General features: G+C 41.0%; 1 protein-coding gene across 1 annotated transcript in view; it reads right to left on the bottom strand.

Annotated features, from left to right (window-relative positions):
• Positions 1-1,250: 1,250 nt before the first annotated feature.
• The window catches only part of Vps16A (vacuolar protein sorting 16), a 125,427-nt gene continuing 103,402 nt past the window's right edge, over positions 1,251-23,275 (bottom strand). Inside the window, exons 14-17 of the mRNA XM_071665315.1 lie at positions 20,896-21,029; positions 20,077-20,173; positions 12,016-12,119; positions 1,251-5,459 (exon numbers count right to left, since the gene is read on the bottom strand). Coding sequence (XP_071521416.1) covers positions 5,315-5,459; positions 12,016-12,119; positions 20,077-20,173; positions 20,896-21,029 — 480 coding nt within the window. The 3' untranslated portion in view covers positions 1,251-5,314. The remainder of the gene's footprint in view (positions 5,460-12,015; positions 12,120-20,076; positions 20,174-20,895; positions 21,030-23,275) is intronic.

The following is a 23,275-nucleotide window of genomic DNA, read 5'->3' as shown; positions in this document are numbered from 1 at the left end:
GACGTGCTGTCAGTGGATTGAACCAAGGCATGTGAAGCGTCCGGGGTAAACCATGGAAAGCTGTGTAGGTATGTATATTTGCGTGTGTGGACGTGTGTATGTACATGTGTATGGGGGGGGGTTGGGCCATTTCTTTCGTCTGTTTCCTTGCGCTACCTCGCAGACGCGGGAGACAGCGACAAAGTATAAAAAAAAAAAAAAAAAAAATTTTTTTTTTTATTATACTTTGTCACTGTCTCCCGTGTTTGCGAGGTAGCGCAAGGAAACAGACGAAAGAAATGGCCCAACCCCCCCTCCCCCATACACATGTATATACATACGTCCACACACGCAAATATACATACCTACACAGCTTTCCATGGTTTACCCCAGACGCTTCACATGCCTTGATTCAATCCACTGACAGCACGTCAACCCCGGTATACCACATCGCTCCAATTCACTCTATTCCTTGCCCTCCTTTCACCCTCCTGCATGTTCAGGCCCCGATCACACAAAATCTTTTTCACTCCATCTTTCCACCTCCAATTTGGTCTCCCTCTTCTCCTCGTTCCCTCCACCTCCGACACATATATCCTCTTGGTCAATCTTTCCTCACTCATTCTCTCCATGTGTCCAAACCACTTCAAAACACCCTCTTCTGCTCTCTTAACCACGCTCTTTTTATTTCCACACATCTCTCTTACCCTTACGTTACTTACTCGATCAAACCACCTCACACCACACATTGTCCTCAAACATCTCATTTCCAGCACATCCATCCTCCTGCGCACAACTCTATCCATAGCCCACGCCTCGCAACCATACAACATTGTTGGAACCACTATTCCTTCAAACATACCCATTTTTGCTTTCCGAGATAATGTTCTCGACTTCCACACATTCTTCAAGGCCCCCAGAATTTTCGCCCCCTCCCCCACCCTATGATCCACTTCCGCTTCCATGGTTCCATCCGCTGCCAGATCCACTCCCAGATATCTAAAACACTTCACTTCCTCCAGTTTTTCTCCATTCAAACTCACCTCCCAACTGACTTGACCCTCAACCCTACTGTACCTAATAACCTTGCTCTTATTCACATTTACTCTTAACTTTCTTCTTCCACACACTTTACCAAACTCAGTCACCAGCTTCTGCAGTTTCTCACATGAATCAGCCACCAGCGCTGTATCATCAGCGAACAACAACTGACTCACTTCCCAAGCTCTCTCATCCCCAACAGACTTCATACTTGCCCCTCTTTCCAAAACTCTTGCATTTACCTCCCTAACAACCCCATCCATAAACAAATTAAACAACCATGGAGACATCACACACCCCTGCCGCAAACCTACATTCACTGAGAACCAATCACTTTCCTCTCTTCCTACACGTACACATGCCTTACATCCTTGATAAAAACTTTTCACTGCTTCTAACAACTAACAACTTTCCTCCCACACCATATATTCTTAATACCTTCCACAGAGCATCTCTATCAACTCTATCATATGCCTTCTCCAGATCCATAAATGCTACATACAAATCCATATATATATATATATATATATATATATATATATATATATATATATATATGAGGTGAAGTGGTTTGATTAAGTAATGAAAGGGTAAGAGAGATGTGTGGTAGTAAAAAGAGTGTGGTGGAGAGAGCGGAAGAGGGTGTATTGAAATGGTTTGGTCACATGGAGAGAATGAGTGAGGAAAGATTGACAAAGAGGATATATGTGTCAGAGGTGGAGGGAATGAGAAGTGGGAGACCAAACTGGAGGTGGAAGGATGGTGTGAAAAAGATTTTGAGCAATTGGGGCCTGACCATACAGGAGGGTGAAAGGCACGCAAGTAATAGAGTGAATTGGAACGATGTGGTATACTGGGGTCGAAGTGCTGTCAATGGATTGAACTAGGGGATGTGAAGTGTATGGGATAAACCATGGACAGTTTTGTGGGGCCTGGATGTGGAAAGGGAGCTGTGGTTTCGGTGCATTACACATGACTAGCTAGCTAGAGACTGAATGTGAACGAATGTGGCCTTTGTTGTCTTTTCCTAGTGCTACCTTGCGTGCGCATGGGGGAAGGAGGATGCCATTTCATGTGTGGTGGGGTGGTGACAGGAATGGATGAAGGCAGCAAGTATGGATATGTACATGTGTATATATGTATTTGTCTGTGTATGTATTCATTGAAATGTATAGGTATGTATATGTGCGTGTGTGGGCGTTTATGTATATATATGTGTATGTGGGTGGGTTGGGCTATATACATATACATATAAATACTTATTCATACTTGCTCACCTTCATCCATTCCTAGCGCCAGCCCACCCCACAGGAAACAGCATCGCCACCCTCTGCCTAAGCCTAAGCTAGGTATCCATTTTATCAACCAGCCCCTTGGAGAAACTGAACTGTTGGGTTTACTGTGGACTGGCTGCTACAACCACAATGTGGAACTCTACAGTTTCAACCCCAGATGTGGTTCCTAGAATGCTCAGGAAACTGGCCATAATCACCAGGCAGGACCACAAAGTACAGAGTGTAGAGATAATGTGTGTATATTAATGTGGGGAAAGTGCAGAGACAGCAGAATTTTCAGTTTTTCATAGTGGTAACTGCATCATGGGCACGAAGAGTCTTGAGACATGGTGAACTGGTGTTGTAATGTTGTAGGGATAAGTATTAACCAAAGTATGGATGAGAATGAGGTAATTGCCAGAGGAGTTTGGTTTCTGACTGGTGTATATCTGTTAGACTGGTATTTAATAGTGGGATAGTTGGGAAGCTGTTAAGTACTTGTTGGGTTATTTCAGTGTTTTGTTTGTTGGGTTGGGAGGAACTGTGAAGTTGAGGAAAGCTTTTTATTTCTATCTGAGTGTTGGTGGTTGGTTATAGAATGGTTTGGATGTGAAGAGTATAATGCTGTTGCAAAGAACCAAGCGTTTCATTGTGTATATGTTGAGTGTTTGTGGTTGCCTGGGAGCCAGTGGTTATTCTGAGTGCTCTGTTTAGTGCAAGGTGCAGCTTTATTATATTTGCTTTTGAAAGACTGGATGACTAAGGAGACAAGTCATAGTTTTAGGTGGAATAGATGAACTGTTTGCAAAGGATATTAAGGATTTCTTTTTCTTCCTTATATCTAGTATCAGTTAGTGTTGTGGGGGGCATGTACTTTATCTGCTGCTTTTCTGATAATGTTTTTGGTGCAGGGTTAATGTCATGTGTGTTGTATGTGATGCCTGACTAACTGGTGTTATGTTGAGTGGAAGTGACAGCAGGTTGCAGGTAGGATATGTGTCTGTTTGGCTTACAAATGTACCTGAGACACATTCTATTCAGATATATATATCTTTCTTTTTTCAAACCATTCGCCATTTCCTGCATTAGCAAGGTAGCGTTAAGAACAGAGGACTGGGCCTTTGTGGGAATATCTTCACCTGGCCCCCTTCTCTGTCCCTTCTTTAAAAAAAAAGAAACGAGAGGGGAGGATTTCCAGCCTCCCCCGCTCCCTCCCCTTTTAGTCGCCTTCTACGACATGCAAGGAATACGTAAGAAGTATTCTTCCTCCCCTATCCCCTCACAGAATGACCTATATTAAAGCAAAAAAAAAAAAAAAAAAAATACTGGGTTGTCTAATCAAAATCACATGTTATGGCCCATAACAACAGAAATCTGAAAATACTGGAATATTCTCTTCATGTCAAAATCTAATAACTCTCAAATCAACTATAACCTTGAATATGATTTTGTAAGAGAAAAGAGGCCATAGAATTTTGAACCCGAGACTGGCCGCTATACATAACATACTAATGATGCTGAACTGGATGAGGATGACTTGCAGGAGTGACTTGCTCCCTGGCTAAGAGGTAATATTCTGAATGACACTGCACAAATGTTAGCTGACAGAAGAGATTTTATAATTCTAAATCCAACAAAAGCTACACAAGCTATATAGAGATTGCCTTTCTCAAAAGAAATGTGAGCACGTCTTTGAATATATTATCTAAAACTAACACAAGAGCAAAACAGGTTCATGGCTGGATCTGACAGTAGACAGACAATGAAAAACAGTTTGTTCATAGGTAGAGTATCAAAGAAGCTTGATGTTTAAGCAACTGAGGAAAGTAGACCAGATCGTGTAGTTAGAATGCCTAAGGGACTTGTCTTTGAATTTTTTCTTCTATAAAATCTACCCAAATACCCTCTAGAAATAACTAATCATCTGAAGAAAAATAATTTTCTCTAAAGCAAATGTTCTGTAACAAGTCTAACTCGAAAAGGAATGGTCTATTAAGCATTTAAGATACTGTAAATACACTAATCCCATGTTCCCGTATTTATGTCTGTTATTAACTCTGAAGAGACTAGGACCTACAGAGTTGGTACAGGGTTTAGATAGGGTCTGGAAGAGGGTGACTTCCTTGTTCAAAAGCATTTTTGAGAAGGTGGCTTCCTTGTTCAAAAGCATTTTTGAGAAGGTCTCCTTAAATTAATCTTGTTACATAAACCCCAAATATGAGATTATTCAAAATCATGTCAATCATGCTTCAGTAATGAGAGCATACACTTTAAAGAACTATAATACATTTGTGTGATATGAAGTGAAGGATAATAGATATGATATACAAACCACACATACTGGAAACTTTTTTACCACTTTACAGAATGGAAGTATGTTTATTCCTAATTCCTAGTTATTCATGTATGTGAAATATTTTTCGTGTATTTTCTTGATATAAATCAACAAGTTCATACCATTCCTTATTTGTCAACCACTAGCATTTATGATATTCATGAAACCAGAAAGTAATATGTATTACTCTAATCTTGATATTTGTCAGTAATCATTCCTATTTCTTATGTTACCAGAAAAAACCATATAATATCTTCAAAGAAATGGTTTCCATGAAAATAAAGGATATCTTTATATCATGCATGACTATGCTTTGTATCCAATTACCATAAAGTAATTACAGGCATCAGATTTATACCATAAAAAAATTACTGAATCTAATGTTGGTGCTTTGTTAAATCAAAAACACAGTAACTCATTACATATTCATTTAAACAAAGCACCATAATATGATGTTACTTGGCAGTAACAGAATGAAAACTGACAAATTACAATGACCAGTTACCAATATACATATCAAATATCATAACCACTGTTACCAATATTCATATCAAATATAATAATAAATTGACCTGTAATTGCTGGAAAAATATTAATCATCTAAAGGCAATTACTTAGCCACATTTGACAACATACGAGAATACTTCTAACTTTGGTATTACATAGGTCTACACTTAAATACAGATTAAGTCTTCAGCGAAGAGTCACTGAGCAAGACCTGAATACGAGACTGCAGAGCTTGATGTTGTGGTCCACAAGCTGCTAACACTTCTGTTAGTCCTGATGCACTGCGCTGTTCCTGAGCCACTTTCACAGCCTCCTCTAGGAATCTGTGTTCATAAATGTGGTGAATTTATTTTCTTCATGTCAATGATACTGAGTTAACAAATCCATATGAAACCTATTTGTCAGTCAAACTGTCCTGCAAGGGCAGAATAATTATAAGTTTCTGCCTCTGAAAATAAAAAACTAAAAGAAAATTAGAATGACCCCATAAAAAAGAATGAAAAAAGAAAGTGAAAAAATTTCATAAAATTGGGAACAAGGAATATTACAGAGCTAGATATAAAAAAAATGAAATAAAAATGGCAACAGTAGTAAGGAAGTGACAAGTGCTCCTTTTGCAAAAATAAAATATCACAAAAGTATAAGGAAATACTGCTGATGATACAGAAAGAAGGTATATTTCTCCACAGACATCATTCAACAAAATAATGGCAAGATATACTCAAGATGTTGCAGAGAGTGACTGATAATACTGTACAATGCATACATGAAAATTAAACACGAAGGGCCAATTTTTCATGTAAATATATATATATATATATATATATTTTTTTTTTTTTTTTTTTATACTTTGTCGCTGTCTCCCGCGTTTGCGAGGTAGCGCAAGGAAACAGACGAAAGAAATGGCCCAACCCCCCCCCATACACATGTACATACACACGTCCACACACGCAAATATACATACCTACACAGCTTCCCATGGTTTACCCCAGACGCTTCACATGCCTTGATTCAATCCACTGACAGCACGTCAACCCCTGTATACCACATGACTCCAATTCACTCTATTCCTTGCCCTCCTTTCACCCTCCTGCATGTTCAGGCCCCGATCACACAAAATCTTTTTCACTCCATCTTTCCACCTCCAATTTGGTCTCCCTCTTCTCCTCGTTCCCTCCACCTCCGACACATATATCCTCTTGGTCAATCTCTCCTCACTCATTCTCTCCATGTGCCCAAACCATTTCAAAACACCCTCTTCTGCTCTCTCAACCACGCTCTTTTTATTTCCACACATCTCTCTTACCCTTACGTTACTTACTCGATCAAACCACCTCACACCACACATTGTCCTCAAACATCTCATTTCCAGCACATCCATCCTCCTGCGCACATCTCTATCCATAGCCCACGCCTCGCAACCATACAACATTGTTGGAACCACTATTCCCTCAAACATACCCATTTTCGCTTTCCGAGATAATGTTCTCGACTTCCACACATTTTTCAAGGCTCCCAAAATTTTCGCCCCCTCCCCCACCCTATGATCCACTTCCGCTTCCATGGTTCCATCCGCTGACAGATCCACTCCCAGATATCTAAAACACTTCACTTCCTCCAGTTTTTCTCCATTCAAACTCACCTCCCAATTGACTTGACCCTCACCCCTACTGTACCTAATAACCTTGCTCTTATTCACATTTACTCTCAACTTTCTTCTTCCACACACTTTACCAAACTCAGTCACCAGCTTCTGCAGTTTCTCACATGAATCAGCCACCAGCGCTGTATCATCAGCGAACAACAACTGACTCACTTCCCAAGCTCTCTCATCCCCAACAGACTTCATACTTGCCCCTCTTTCCAGGACTCTTGCATTTACCTCCCTTACAACCCCATCCATAAACAAATTAAACAACCATGGAGACATCACACACCCCTGCCGCAAACCTACATTCACTGAGAACCAATCACTTTCCTCTCTTCCTACACGTACACATGCCTTACATATATATATATATATATATATATATATATATTTTATTATCCCTGGGGATAGGGGAGAAAGAAACTTCCCACGTATTCCCTGCGTGATTTCCAGCCACCCACTCCCTCCCCTTTTAGTTGCCTTCTACAACATGCAGGGAATACGTGGGAAGAATTCTTTCTCCCCTATCCCCAGGGATAATATATATATATATATATGAGAGTTGGGGTGAGAGAGTATCATTAAATTTTAGGGAGAATAAAAAGATGTTCTGGAAGGAGGTAAATAAAGTGCGTAAGACAAGGGAGCAAATGGGAACTTCAGTGAAGGGCGCAAATGGGGAGGTGATAACAAGTAGTGGTGATGTGAGAAGGAGATGGAGTGAGTATTTCGAAGGTTTGTTGAATGTGTTTGATGATAGAGTGGCAGATATAGGGTGTTTTGGTCGAGGTGGTGTGCAAAGTGAGAGGGTTAGGGAAAATGATTTGGTAAACAGAGAAGAGGTAGTGAAAGCTTTGCGGAAGATGAAAGCCGGCAAGGCAGCAGGTTTGGATGGTATTGCAGTGGAATTTATGAAAAAAGGGGGTGACTGTATTGTTGACTGGTTGGTAAGGTTATTTAATGTATGTATGACTCATGGTGAGGTGCCTGAGGATTGGCGGAATGCGTGCATAGTGCCATTGTACAAAGGCAAAGGGGATAAGAGTGAGTGCTCAAATTACAGAGGTATAAGTTTGTTGAGTATTCCTGGTAAATTATATGGGAGGGTATTGATTGAGAGGGTGAAGGCATGTACAGAGCATCAGATTGGGGAAGAGCAGTGTGGTTTCAGAAGTGGTAGAGGATGTGTGGATCAGGTGTTTGCTTTGAAGAATGTATGTGAGAAATACTTAGAAAAGCAAATGGATTTGTATGTAGCATTTATGGATCTGGAGAAGGCATATGATAGAGTTGATAGAGATGCTCTGTGGAAGGTATTAAGAATATATGGTGTGGGAGGAAAGTTGTTAGAAGCAGTGAAAAGTTTCTATCGAGGATGTAAGGCATGTGTACGTGTAGGAAGAGAGGAAAGTGATTGGTTCTCAGTGAATGTAGGTTTGCGGCAGGGGTGTGTGATGTCTCCATGGTTGTTTAATTTGTTTATGGATGGGGTTGTTAGGGAGGTAAATGCAAGAGTTTTGGAAAGAGGGGCAAGTATGAAGTCTGTTGGGGATGAGAGAGCTTGGGAAGTGAGTCAGTTGTTGTTCGCTGACGACACAGCGCTGGTGGCTGATTCATGTGTGAAACTGCAGAAGCTGGTGACTGAGTTTGGTAAAGTGTGTGGAAGAAGAAAGTTAAGAGTAAATGTGAATAAGAGCAAGGTTATTAGGTACAGTAGGGTTGAGGGTCAAGTCAATTGGGAGGTGAGTTTGAATGGAGAAAAACTGGAGGAAGTGAAGTGTTTTAGATATCTGGGAGTGGATCTGGCAGCGGATGGAACCATGGAAGCGGAAGTGGATCATAGGGTGGGGGAGGGGGCGAAAATTCTGGGGGCCTTGAAGAATGTGTGGAAGTCGAGAACATTATCTCGGAAAGCAAAAATGGGTATGTTTGAAGGAATAGTGGTTCCAACAATGTTGTATGGTTGCGAGGCGTGGGCTATGGATAGAGTTGTGCGCAGGAGGATGGATGTGCTGGAAATGCGATGTTTGAGGACAATGCGTGGTATGAGGTGGTTTGATCGAGTGAGTAACGTAAGGGTAAGAGAGATGTGTGGAAATAAAAAGAGCATGGTTGAGAGAGCAGAAGAGGGTGTTTTGAAGTGGTTTGGGCACATGGAGAGAATGAGTGAGGAAAGATTGACCAAGAGGATATATGTGTCGGAGGTGGAGGGAACAAGGAGAAGAGGGAGACCAAATTGGAGGTGGAAAGATGGAGTGAAAAAGATTTTGTGTGATCGGGGCCTGAACATGCAGGAGGGTGAAAGGAGGGCAAGGAACAGAGTGAATTGGAGCGATGTGGTATACCGGGGCTGACGTGCTGTCAGTGGATTGAATCAAGGCATGTGAAGCGTCTGGGGTAAACCATGGAAAGCTGTGTAGGTATGTATATTTGCGTGTGTGGACGTATGTATATACATGTGTATGGGGGGGTTGGGCCATTTCTTTCGTCTGTTTCCTTGCGCTACCTCGCAAACGCGGGAGACAGCGACAAAGTATAAAAAAAAAAAAAAAAAATGCGGGAAATGGCGAATAGTATGAAAGAAAAAGAAATATATATATATATTTTTTTTTTTTTTTATACTTTGTCGCTGTCTCCCACGTTTGCGAGGTAGCGCAAGGAAACAGACGAAAGAAATGGCCCAACCCCCCCTCCCCCATACACATGTATATACATACGTCCACACACGCAAATATACATACCTACACAGCTTTCCATGGTTTACCCCAGACGCTTCACATGCCTTGATTCAATCCACTGACAGCACGTCAACCCCGGTATACCGCATCGATCCGATTCACTCTATTCCTTGCCCTCCTTTCACCCTCCTGCATGTTCAGGCCCCAATCACACAAAATCTTTTTCACTCCATCTTTCCACCTCCAATTTGGTCTCCCACTTCTCCTCGTTCCCTCCACCTCCGACACATATATCCTCTTGGTCAATCTTTCCTCACTCATTCTCTCCATGTGCCCAAACCATTTCAAAACACCCTCTTCTGCTCTCTCGACCACGCTCTTTTTATTTCCACACAACTCTCTTACCCTTATGTTACTTACTCGATCAAACCACCTCACACCACACATTGTCCTCAAACATCTCATTTCCAGCACTTCCATCCTCCTGCGCACAACTCTATCCACAGCCCACGCCTCGCAACCATACAACATTGTTGGAACCACTATTCCTTCAAACATACCCATTTTTGCTTTCTGAGATAATGTTCTCGACTTCCACACATTCTTCAAGGCTCCCAGAATTTTCGCCCCCTCCCCCACCCTATGATCCACTTCCGCTTCCATGGTTCCATCCGTTGCCAGATCCACTCCCAGATATCTAAAACACTTTACTTCCTCCAGTTTTTCTCCATTCAAACTTACCTCCCAATTGACTTGACCCTCAACCCTACTGTACCTAATAACCTTGCTCTTATTCACATTTACTCTTAACTTTCTTCTTTCACACACTTTACCAAACTCAGTCACCAGCTTCTGCAGTTTCTCACATGAATCAGCCACCAGCGCTGTATCATCAGCGAACAACAACTGACTCACTTCCCAAGCTCTCTCATCCCCAACAGACTTCATACTTGCCCCTCTTTCCAAAACTCTTGCATTCACTTCCCTAACAACCCCATCCATAAACAAATTAAACAACCATGGAGACATCACACACCCTTGCCGCAAACCTACATTCACTGAGAACCAATCACTTTCCTCTCTTCCTACACGTACACATGCCTTACATCCTCGATAAAAACTTTTCACTGCTTTTAACAACTTGCCTCCCACACCATATATTCTTAATACTTTCCACAGAGCATCTCTATCAACTCTATCATATGCCTTCTCCAGATCCATAAATGCTACATACAAATCCAGGGTGGTGAGAGTAAGTGAGCTTGGGAAGGAGATTTGTGTGAGGAAGTACCAGGAGAGACTGAGTACAGAATGGAAAAAGGTGAGAACAATGGAAGTAAGGGGAGTGGGGGAGGAATGGGATGTATTTAGGGAATCAGTGATGGATTGCACAAAAGATGCTTGTGGCATGAGAAGAGTGGGAGGTGGGTTGATTAGAAAGGGTAGTGAGTGGTGGGATGAAGAAGTAAGAGTATTAGTGAAAGAGAAGAGAGAGGCATTTGGACGATTTTTGCAGGGAAAAAATGAAATTGAGTGGGAGACGTATAAAAGAAAGAGACAGGAGGTCAAGAGAAAGGTGCAAGAGGTGAAAAAAAAAGGGCAAATGAGAGTTGGGGTGAGAGAGTATCATTAAATTTTAGGGAGAATAAAAAGATGTTCTGGAAGGAGGTAAATAAAGTGCGTAAGACAAGGGAGCAAATGGGAACTTCAGTGAAGGGCGCAAATGGGGAGGTGATAACAAGTAGTGGTGATGTGAGAAGGAGATGGAGTGAGTATTTTGAAGGTTTGTTGAATGTGTTTGATGATAGAGTGGCAGATATAGGGTGTTTTGGTCAAGGTGGTGTGCAAAGTGCGAGGGTTAGGGAAAATGACTTGGTAAACAGAGAAGAGGTAGTAAAAGCTTTGCGGAAGATGAAAGCCGGCAAGGCAGCAGGTTTGGATGGTATTGCAGTGGAATTTATTAAAAAAGGGGGTGACTGTATTGTTGACTGGTTGGTAAGGTTATTTAATGTATGTATGACTCATGGTGAGGTGCCTGAGGATTGGCGGAATGCGTGCATAGTGCCATTGTACAAAGGCAAAGGGGATAAGAGTGAGTGCTCAAATTACAGAGGTATAAGTTTGTTGAGTATTCCTGGCAAATTATATGGGAGGGTATTGATTGAGAGGGTGAAGGCATGTACAGAGCATCAGATTGGGGAAGAGCAGTGTGGTTTCAGAAGTGGTAGAGGATGTGTGGATCAGGTGTTTGCTTTGAAGAATATATATATACATATATATATATATATATATATATATATATATATATATATATATATATATACACACCTCCCCAGGGATAGGGGAGAAAGAATACTTCCCACGTATTCCCTGCGTGTCGTAGAAGGCGACTAAAAGGGAAGGGAGCGGGGGGCTGGAAATCCTCCTTAAATTTGATCTTTAATATAAGATCAAATAAAAAGAAAACTGATAAAACTATTTCTAATCATCAGTGCATGGTACTATTTAAAAGAATAATATAAATAATGACAATAATATTCTCCAAATACTTACCCACATCTAATAAGACAGCCGACTTTATTTTCATCTTTCACCTTTAGAGCATATTTCTGGGCCTCACTCTTGTTTCCAGTTTTCAAACAGGCATCAAAAAAAGGCTAAAAAAAGAAAGCCAGTCTAAATAAAAATCATCAACAAAACCTGAAGCTATACATAGATAACATATACACATATCAGTACAGTATGGATCTCCCTTATGCTGTAACACATGTCATACTTCAATTACTTTTAAAATCTTTGGAGCCTCAATCTTATTTCCAGTTTTCAAACAGACATCAACAAAAGGCTGGAAAATGCAGGTCAGTATATACATAAACTGTACATGCATATGTTAATGATGTACAGCATTATTCCATAATAGCCATATCATAATCATAGCTCATACACAAATACACTTACTTTCCTGTCCCAGGAAGTCCTCTTATGGAGCTCCTGTAGACCACAAGTAACTGGCCATGTCCATCAGACAAGGCCAATAATAAAGAAGTGAGGTGATGCTGTGAGCTTATGTGAGGTGTCTGCATAACAGTAAAGGGGTAAGTGTCCACTGTCTTCAGAAAGGAAGTCACATCTTGGCCATGATGGTCCAATGATATACTAAATGTGTGTTGGCAGTGTTGTAGAGATGAATGGCATCCAGACAGCTAACAGAAAGTGTCACCTGTAAATGGCTGGGGAGTGTAATTTTAGGTGGGTGTATACTTGGTGGGGTAGAATATATGAGTGGGCTGGGAAGATAGTTGTTTCATGCTTGCAAAGTCATTTTTTAATTAGTTAATTGTACTGTACAGGGAAGTTTTGCACACATAGGACCCCATCTCTTGAACCACCTCTACTATCATAAAACTTTTTAAATTTGTATCTGCTGTCCATATCTATTACTTTTTCATTGAGTTTATTCCATTTATCCGTCAGTCTTATACTACAAAACCACTTCTTTACATCCTTTCTAACAAGTTTAATTTCATGTTGCAACCTCCATGTGTCCTATCACTGAATCTTTTGAAGAAATGTTCACTTTTTCATCATAGAACCAATTTAAAAATTTGAAGATTGTAATCTGGTCACCCCTCACTCTTCTCTCTTCCATGGTGGGCAAAATTCAAGGCCTCTAGCCTTTCCCTGTAACTCTGCTCTCTTAATTCTGATACCATCTTTGTTGCCCTCCTCTGGACCTTCTCTATTAGTTCTTTATACTTCTTCAAGTATGGTAAACGAACCAGAGATGCATATTCCAGTTTCGGCATAATGTGGTATTAGAACATCTTGCTGAATATTTCCTTATCTATGTGCACAAATGTTATTCTAATATTTGCCAACAGATAGTTTCTCTAACATTCTCCTAATGTGTACTCTCTCATAAACAGTTTCCAGTAGCTTATTTCCTGCTTGGGAATATTCATATTGAGGCTTTCTTTGACTGTGACCCATCCTCATTATTTCACACTTACTTGGGTTAAATTTCAAAAACCATGCTCTACACCAACTTTAAAGTCTGTTTGCATCCCCTTGTAGTTTGATGCAATTATCCTTGCTTTTCATTTCCTTTGTGACTTCTGCATTTATCTGCAAATGTAACTTTTAATTAAAGCCATGTTTGTTGGGGAAAGGGGATCTGCAAGTAGAGATTGTAAATGTGGGACACAGGGATAAGCTTTTTCTTTCTACTTGATGGTTAATGGTCAGTTATGGTGTGGTTTGGGTCGGATAGATTTAGGGATGTAGCAGGGAAAAAAGATTAGCATATTGGTGAAAGATTGTACTGAAAGTATTTCTGTTTTATTGTATGGGTGTTGAGCATCTGTGGTAGCTAGGTAGCTTGTAATTCTTCTCAGGGTCATATTTTATATGGTTTGCAGTGTTGAATGTGTTTGATGATAAAGTGGCAGATATAGAGTGTTTTGGTTGAGGTGGTGTGCCAAGTGAGAGGGTCAGGAAGAATGGTTTGGTAAACAGGGAGGAGGTAGTGAAAGCTTTACAGAAGATGAAAGCCAGCAAGGCAGCGGGTTTGGATGGTACTGCAGTGGAATTTACTAAAAAAGGGGGTGACTGTGTTGTTGACTGGTTGGTGAGGATATTCAATGTATGTATGATTCATGGAAGTGGAAAAAAGTCATAAGGTGGGGGAGGGGGCAAAGGTTCTGGGAGCAATGAAGAGTTTGTAGAAAGAGAGAACATTATATTGAAGAGCAAAAATGGGTAGGTTTGAAGGAATAGTAGTGATGTGGTATACTAGGGTCAATGTGCTTTCAATGGACTAAACCAAGGCATGTGAAATGTTTGGGGTAAACCATGGAAAGGTCTGTGAGGCCTGGATGTAGATAGGGAGTTGTGGTTTCAGTGCAATACACATGACAGCTAGAGACTGAATGTCAATGAATGTGGCCTTTTGTCTGTTTTCCTGGTGCTACCTCACAGATGCAGGGGGTGGTGATGCAATTTCCTGTGGGGCGGAATGGCGCCAGGAATGGATGAAGGCAGGGGAGCATGAATATGTACATGGGTGTATATGTGTATGGCTGTATATGAACATGGCTGCGTATGTGTATGTATATCCATGTATGCATGGATATACATGGATATATATATATCCATGTATACATGGAAAGAGGGGCAAGTATGAAGTCTGTTGGGGATGAGAGAGCTTGGGAAGTGAGTCAGTTGTTGTTCGCTGATGATACAGCGCTGGTGGCTGATTCATGTGAGAAACGGCAGAAGCTGGTGACTGAGTTTGGTAAAGTGTGTGAAAGAAGAAAGTTAAGAGTAAATGTGAATAAGAGCAAGGTTATTAGGTACAGTAGGGTTGAGGGTCAAGTCAATTGGGAGGTGAGTTTGAATGGAGAAAAACTGGAGGAAGTAAAGTGTTTTAGATATCTGGGAGTGGATCTGGCAGCGGATGGAACCATGGAAGCGGAAGTGGATCATAGGGTGGGGGAGGGGGCGAAAATCCTGGGAGCCTTGAAGAATGTGTGGAAGTCGAGAACATTATCTCGGAAAGCAAAAATGGGTATGTTTGAAGGAATAGTGGTTCCAACAATGTTGTATGGTTGCGAAGCGTGGGCTATGGATAGAGTTGTGCGCAGGAGGATGGATGTGCTGGAAATGAGATGTTTGAGGACAATGTGTGGTGTGAGGTGGTTTGATCGAGTAAGTAACGTAAGGGTAAGAGAGATGTGTGGAAATAAAAAGAGTGTGGTTGAGAAAGCAGAAGAGGGTGTTTTGAAATGGTTTGGGCACATGGAGAGAATGAGTGAGGAAAGATTGACCAAGAGGATATATGTGTCGGAGGTGGAGGGAACGAGAAGTGGGAGACCAAATTGGAGGTGGAAAGATGGAGTGAAAAAGATTTTGTGTGATTGGGGCCTGAACATGCAGGAGGGTGAAAGGAGGGCAAGGAATAGAGGGAATTGGATTGATGTGGTATACCGGGGTTGACGTGCTGTCAGTGGATTGAATCAGGGCATGTGAAGCGTCTGGGGTAAACCATGGAAAGCTGTGTAGGTATGTATATTTGCGTGTGTGGACGTATGTATATACATGTGTATGGGGGTGGGTTGGGCCATTTCTTTCGTCTGTTTCCTTGCGCTACCTCGCAAACGCGGGAGACAGCGACAAAGAAAAAAAAAAAGTATTCTTTCTTTTAAACTATTCACCATTTCCCGCGTTAGCGAGGTAGCGTTAAAAACAGAGGACTGGGCCTTTTTTTAATTTTCCAGAAGAAGGAAGGATATATATATATATATATATATATATATATATATATATATATATATATATATATATATATATATATATATATATATATATATTTATTTATATTTATTATACTTTGTCGCTGTCTCCTGCGTTTGCGAGGTAGCGCAAGGAAACAGACGAAAGAAATGGCCCAACCCCCCCCATACACATGTATATACATACGTCCACACACGCAAATATACATACCTACACAGCTTTCCATGGTTTACCCCAGACGCTTCACATGCCTTGATTCAATCCACTGACAGCACGTCAACCCCGGTATACCACATCGCTCCAATTCACTCTATTCCTTGCCCTCCTTTCACCCTCCTGCATGTTCAGGCCCCGATCACACAAAATCTTTTTCACTCCATCTTTCCACCTCCAATTTGGTCTCCCTCTTCTCCTTGTTCCCTCCACCTCCGACACATATATCCTCTTGGTCAATCTTTCCTCACTCATCCTCTCCATGTGCCCAAACCACTTCAAAACACCCTCTTCTGCTCTCTCAACCACGCTCTTTTTATTTCCACACATCTCTCTTACCCTTACGTTACTCACTCGATCAAACCACCTCACACCACACATTGTCCTCAAACATCTCATTTCCAGCACAGATATCTAAAACACTTCACTTCCTCCAGTTTTTCTCCATTCAAACTCACCTCCCAATTGACTTGACCCTCAACCCTACTGTACCTAATAACCTTGCTCTTATTCACATTTACTCTTAACTTTCTTCTTTCACACACTTTACCAAACTCAGTCACCAGCTTCTGCAGTTTCTCACATGAATCAGCCACCAGCGCTGTATCATCAGCGAACAACAACTGACTCACTTCCCAAGCTCTCTCATCCCCAACAGACTTCATACTTGCCCCTCTTTCCAAAACTCTTGCATTTACCTCCCTAACAACCCCATCCATAAACAAATTAAACAACCATGGAGACATCACACACCCCTGCCGCAAACCTACATTCACTGAGAACCAATCACTTTCCTCTCTTCCTACACGTACACATGCCTTACATCCTCGATAAAAACTTTTCACTGCTTCTAACAACTTGCCTCCCACACCATATATTCTTAATACCTTCCACAGAGCATCTCTATCAACTCTATCATATGCTTTCTCCAGATCCATAAATGCTACATACAAATCCATTTGCTTTTCTAAGTATTTCTCACATACATTCTTCAAAGCAAACACCTGATCCACACATCCTCTACCACTTCTGAAACCACACTGCTCTTCCCCAATCTGATGCTCTGTACATGCCTTCACCCTCTCAATCAATACCCTCCCATATATATATATATATACATGTACGTGTAGGAAGAGAGGAAAGTGATTGATTCTCAGTGAATGTAGGTTTGAGGCAGGGGTGTGTGATGTCTCCATGGTTGTTTAATTTGTTTATGGATGGGGTTGTTAGGGAGGTAAATGTAAGAGTTTTGGAAAGAGGGGCAAGTATGAAGTCTGTTGGGGATGAGAGAGCTTGGGAAGTGAGTCAGTTGTTGTTCACTGATGATACAGCGCTGATGGCTGATTCATGTGAGAAACTGCAGAAGCTGGTGACTGAGTTTGGTAAAGTGTGTGGAAGAAGAAAGTTAAGAGTAAATGTGAATAAGAGCAAGGTTATTAGGTACAGTAGGGTTGAGGGTCAAGTCAATTGGGAGGTGAGTTTGAATGGAGAAAAACTGGAGGAAGTGAAGTGTTTTAGATATCTGGGAGTGGATCTGGCAGCGGATGGAACCATGGAAGCGGAAGTGGATCATAGGGTGGGGGAGGGGGCGAAAATTCTGGGGGCCTTGAAGAATGTGTGGAAGTCGAGAACATTATCTCGGAAAGCAAAAATGGGTATGTTTGAAGGAATAGTGGTTCCAACAATGTTGTATGGTTGCGAGGCGTGGGCTATGGATAGAGTTGTGCGCAGGAGGATGGATGTGCTGGAAATGAGATGTTTGAGGACAATGTGTGGTGTGAGGTGGTATGATCGAGTGAGTTACGTAAGGGTAAGAGAGATGTGTGGAAATAAAAAGAGCGTGGTTGAGAGAGCAGAAGAGGGTGTTTTGAAGTGGTTTGGGCACATGGAGAGGATGAGTGAGGAAAGATTGACCAAGAGGATATATGTGTCGGAGGTGGAGGGAACAAGGAGAAGAGGGAGACCAAATTGGAGGTGGAAAGATGGAGTGATAAAGATTTTGTGTGATCGGGGCCTGAACATGCAGGAGGGTGAAAGGAGGGCAAGGAATAGAGTGAATTGGAGCGATGTGGTATACCGGGGTTGACGTGCTGTCAGTGGATTGAATCAAGGCATGTGAAGCATCTGGGGTAAGCCATGGAAAGCTGTGTAGGTATGTATATTTGCGTGTGTGGACGTATGTATATACATGTGTATGGGGGGGGTTGGGCCATTTCTTTCGTCTGTTTCCTTGCGCTACCTCGCAAACGCGGGAGACAGCGACAAAGTATAATAATAAAAAAAATAATATATTTTTATTTTTTATTATACTTTGTCGCTGTCTCCCGCGTTTGCGAGGTAGCGCAAGGAAACAGACGAAAGAAATAGCCCAACCCTCCCCCATACACATGTATATACATACGTCCACACACGCAAATATACATACCTACACAGCTTTCTATGGTTTACCCCAGACGCTTCACATGCCTTGCTTCAATCCACTGACAGCACGTCAACCCCGGTATACCACATCGCTCCAATTCACTCTATTCCTTGCCCTCCTTTCACCCTCCTGCATGTTCAGGCCCCGATCACACAAAATCTTTTTCACTCCATCTTTCCACCTCCAATTTGGTCTCCCTCTTCTCCTTGTTCCCTCCACCTCCGACACATATATCCTCTTGGTCAATCTTTCCTCACTCATCCTCTCCATGTGCCCAAACCACTTCAAAACACCCTCTTCTGCTCTCTCAACCACGCTCTTTTTATTTCCACACATCTCTCTTACCCTTACGTTACTCACTCGATCAAACCACCTCACACCACACATTGTTCTCAAACATCTCATTTCCAGCACATCCATCCTCCTGCGCACAACTCTATCCATAGCCCACGCCTCGCAACCATACAACATTGTTGGAACCACTATTCCTTCAAACATACCCATTTTTGCTTTCTGAGATAATGTTCTCGACTTCCACACATTCTTCAAGGCCCCCAGGATTTTCGCCCCCTCCCCCACCCTATGATCTACTTCCGCTTCCATGGTTCCATCCACTGCCAGATCCACTCCCAGATATCTAAAACACTTCACTTCCTCCAGTTTTTCTCCATTCAAACTCACCTCCCAATTGACTTGACCCTCAACCCTACTGTACCTAATAACCTTGCTCTTATTCACATTTACTCTTAACTTTCTTCTTCCACACACTTTTCCAAACTCAGTCACCAGCTTCTGCAGTTTCTCACATGAATCAGCCACCAGCGCTGTATCATCAGCGAACAACAACTGACTCACTTCCCAAGCTCTCTCATCCCCAACAGACTCCATACTTGCCCCTCTTTCCAAAACTCTTGCATTTACCTCCCTAACAACCCCATCCATAAACAAATTAAACAACCATGGAGACATCATAGACATTACAGAGGTATAAGTTTGTTGAGTATTCCTGGTAAATTATATGGGAGGGTATTGATTGAGAGGGTGAAGGCATGTACAGAGCATCAGATTGGGGAAGAGCAGTGTGGTTTCAGAAGTGGTAGAGGATGTGTGGATCAGGTGTTTGCTTTGAAGAATGTATGTGAGAAATACTTAGAAAAGCAAATGGATTTGTATGTAGCATTTATGGATCTGGAGAAGGCATATGATAGAGTTGATAGAGATGCTCTGTGGAAGGTATTAAGAATATATGGTGTGGGAGGAAAGTTGTTAGAAGCAGTGAAAAGTTTTTATCGAGGATGTAAGGCATGTGTACGTGTAGGAAGAGAGGAAAGTGATTGGTTCTCAGTGAATGTAGCTTTGCGGCAGGGGTGTGTGATATATATATATATATATATATATATATATATATATATATATATATATATATTTTTTTTTTTTGTATATGATTGGATGGGTCTTTCTTCATCTGTTTCTTGGCGCTACCTTGCTAACGCAGGAAACGCCAATCAAGTATGATAATAATAATAATAATAATAATAATAATAATAATAATAATAATAATAATAATACTCAAACAAGTAAATAGATACATACATACATAGATATATATATAAATGGATAGACAAACAAACTGATAGACAGAGAGTCAGATATTTAAAACAGTTATCGAGGTTTGTTTTAATACATACCTCAAATCCAATCGGATTCTTCTTGTTTTTTGAAAAATTTGCCAGTTCTTCCCACTGGCTAGATTGAGCATGAGCTAAAATCCTCAGCCACCAGTATCTAAAGATTGCGAAAGGAAAAAATTATAAAAGGTATTTGTAAGGGCTGATAATACGAATATTATTCATTATACTCCACTAGATAAAGCAAGTTTTAAATTTCATTGCAATGTATTAATGGATAATGAAGAGTGTATTACACCCACTTTGGATATAAGAATAGTTTGCATATGAATATTTGTCATAATTTCAGTTTGAGATGAATACTGAATTTCCAGTTCCCATCACTTAATTCTCTTCAAGCACCTTTTACTTTTCTGTGATACACTTACAAAGTAACTGTTTAGTCTGTGTGCGATCACTGAACATGAGTGGAAAACACTCCAACAAATGCATATATCCTAGACTATTCCATCTACACTGAAAAGTTTGGTGATCAAGGCTCTTAGGGAAGTCTTTATAAGATACATATTGTGGTAGAGGAAAATCATAATCAATCATTTCTATTAATCATTAACTGCAAATACAAATTCAAAGGATGGGCTGGAACTATGGCGTTTCTTAAAAGTGTCCTGTCTCATGCTATTATCCAACAGTTTCTCATGCCATTTTCCTTCAGATTCTGCTTTACTTTCTGATATCTTCACTGGTTGCTTTATCCCTGTATCTCTCAAAAACCTGTTCACTCAGTAAGTTTCAGGCCATCAACCAAGTTTAACTGCACCTTCACCTATGTCATTAAAGTGATCAATGTAAAAAAGATGTCAAAAATCCTAAACTGACCTTCTATCAGGTATCTTAAACTCCACCCTCAGTTTCTCTGCCTCCTTAATCTGTCCATCAGTTAAAAGTTGGTGCACTGTGTCATGGAGTGATTTATTTGCATATGCCTTCTGCTGGCTATCTTCAAGCTTTATCTGTAAAGAATCAACAAAACAGTGAATCATAGCTGTCCATGTACATCTTGTATGTTATCTCTTGATATTTACAGGAACATTAATTTCTGAATCCTACACCATTACTAGATATAGGCAGATCCTTGACAATCTTACAGATATTCCAATTTTACATTACTCAAAATTTCAAACAAATCTACTAATAACAAGCAAAAACTCCTGATCAACTAAATATAATTAACCTTTGGAGGAATTAGGTCAAACAGCCCAAAACATGATCCATTCCTCAATGTGCCCACCCATACCTATGTCCTACAGAACAGTGGGTTGGTTGGATTTCAATACCAATTTCTGGTACAGCCTTTGCATATGATAGCAATTCAGGAGGTGCTGTATACTGTTTTTAACTTTATAGCAAATTTTTGAGATGATATACATTCAGCACAGCACAAAAAGATTAGAGTTCCATTAGTTCTGCTTGCAAAAGAGTTAAACGTCACAAATCAACTCAAGAATAGATACATGTTGAGTATCCAATATCCAAAATGCCTGGGACCAGAATAGAGTGAATTGGAATGATGTAATATACTGGGATTGATGTTTTGTCAATGGACTGAACCAAGGCAAGTGAAACATCTGGGGTAAACCATGGAAAGGTCTGTGAGGCCTGGATGTGGATAGGGAGCTGTGATTTCAGTACATTACACATGACAGTAAGAGACTGAGCGTGAACGAATGTAGTTTTCTTTTGTCTGTTTTCCTGGTGCTACCTCGCTGAAGCAGGGGTTAGTGATGCTGTTTCCTGTGGGGTGGGGTGTGCTAGGAATGGATGAAGACAAGCAAGTTTGAATATGTACATGTGTATATATGTATATGTCTGTGTAAGTGTATGTATATCTGTATATGTTGATATGTATATGTATGTGTGTATGTATGGGCATTTATGTATGTATATATAAATTTTCTTTATTATTATACTTAGTCACTGTCTCCCACGTTAACGAGGTAGCACAAGGAAACAGACGATAGAATGGCCCAACCCACCCACATAAACATGTATATACATAAATGCCCACACATGCACATATACATACCCATACATTTCAATGTATAAATACATATACATATATACACATGTACATATTCATACTTGCTGCCTGCATCCATTCTCGTCGCCACCCCACCACACATGAAACAACACCCCCCTCACACTGTGTGTGTGCAAGGTAGCACTAGGAAAGGACAACAAAGACCACATTCATTCACTCAGTCTCTAACTGTCATGTATAATGCATATATATATATATATATATTTTTTTTTTCATACTACTCGCCATTTCCCGCATTAGCGAGGTAGTGTTAAGAACAGAGGACTGGGCCTTTGAGGGAATATCCTCGCCTGGCCCCCTTCTCTGTTCCTTCTTTGGGAAAATTAAAAAAAAAAAAATGAGAGGGGAGGATTTCCAGCCCCCGCTCCCTTTTAGTCGCCTTCTACAACATGCAGGGAATACGTGGGAAGTATTCTTTCTCCCCTATCCCCAGGCATATATAAATATATAAATATATATATATATATATATATTTTTTTTCATACTTTGTCGCTGTCTCCCGCGTTTGCGAGGTAGCGCAAGGAAACAGACGAAAGAAATGGCCCAACCCACCCCCATACACATGTATATACATACGTCCACACACGCAAATATACATACCTACACAGCTTTCCATGGTTTACCCCAGACGCTTCACATGCCTTGATTCAATCCACTGACAGCACGTCAACCCCGGTATACCACATCGCTCCAATTCACTCTATTCCTTGCCCTCCTTTCACCCTCCTGCATGTTCAGGCCCCGATCACACAAAATCTTTTTCACTCCATCTTTCCACCTGCAATTTGGTCTCCCTCTTCTCCTCGTTCCCTCCACCTCCGACACATATATCCTCTTGGTCAATCTTTCCTCACTCATTCTCTCCATGTGACCAAACCATTTCAAAACACCCTCTTCTGCTCTCTCAACCACGCTCTTTTTATTTCCACACATCTCTCTTACCCTTACGTTACTTACTCGATCAAACCACCTCACACCACACATTGTCCTCAAACATCTCATTTCCAGCACATCCATCCTCCTGCGCACAACTCTATCCATAGTCCACGCCTCGCAACCATACAACATTGTTGGAACCACTATTCCTTCAAACATACCCATTTTTGCTTTCCGAGATAATGTTCTCGACTTCCACACATTCTTCAAGGCTCCCAGAAT

This window comes from Panulirus ornatus, chromosome 1 (genome assembly GCF_036320965.1).
Source record: "Panulirus ornatus isolate Po-2019 chromosome 1, ASM3632096v1, whole genome shotgun sequence".
NCBI classification, from domain to species: Eukaryota; Metazoa; Arthropoda; class Malacostraca; order Decapoda; family Palinuridae; genus Panulirus; species Panulirus ornatus.
This window is presented reverse-complemented; position numbering and strand designations above follow the sequence as displayed.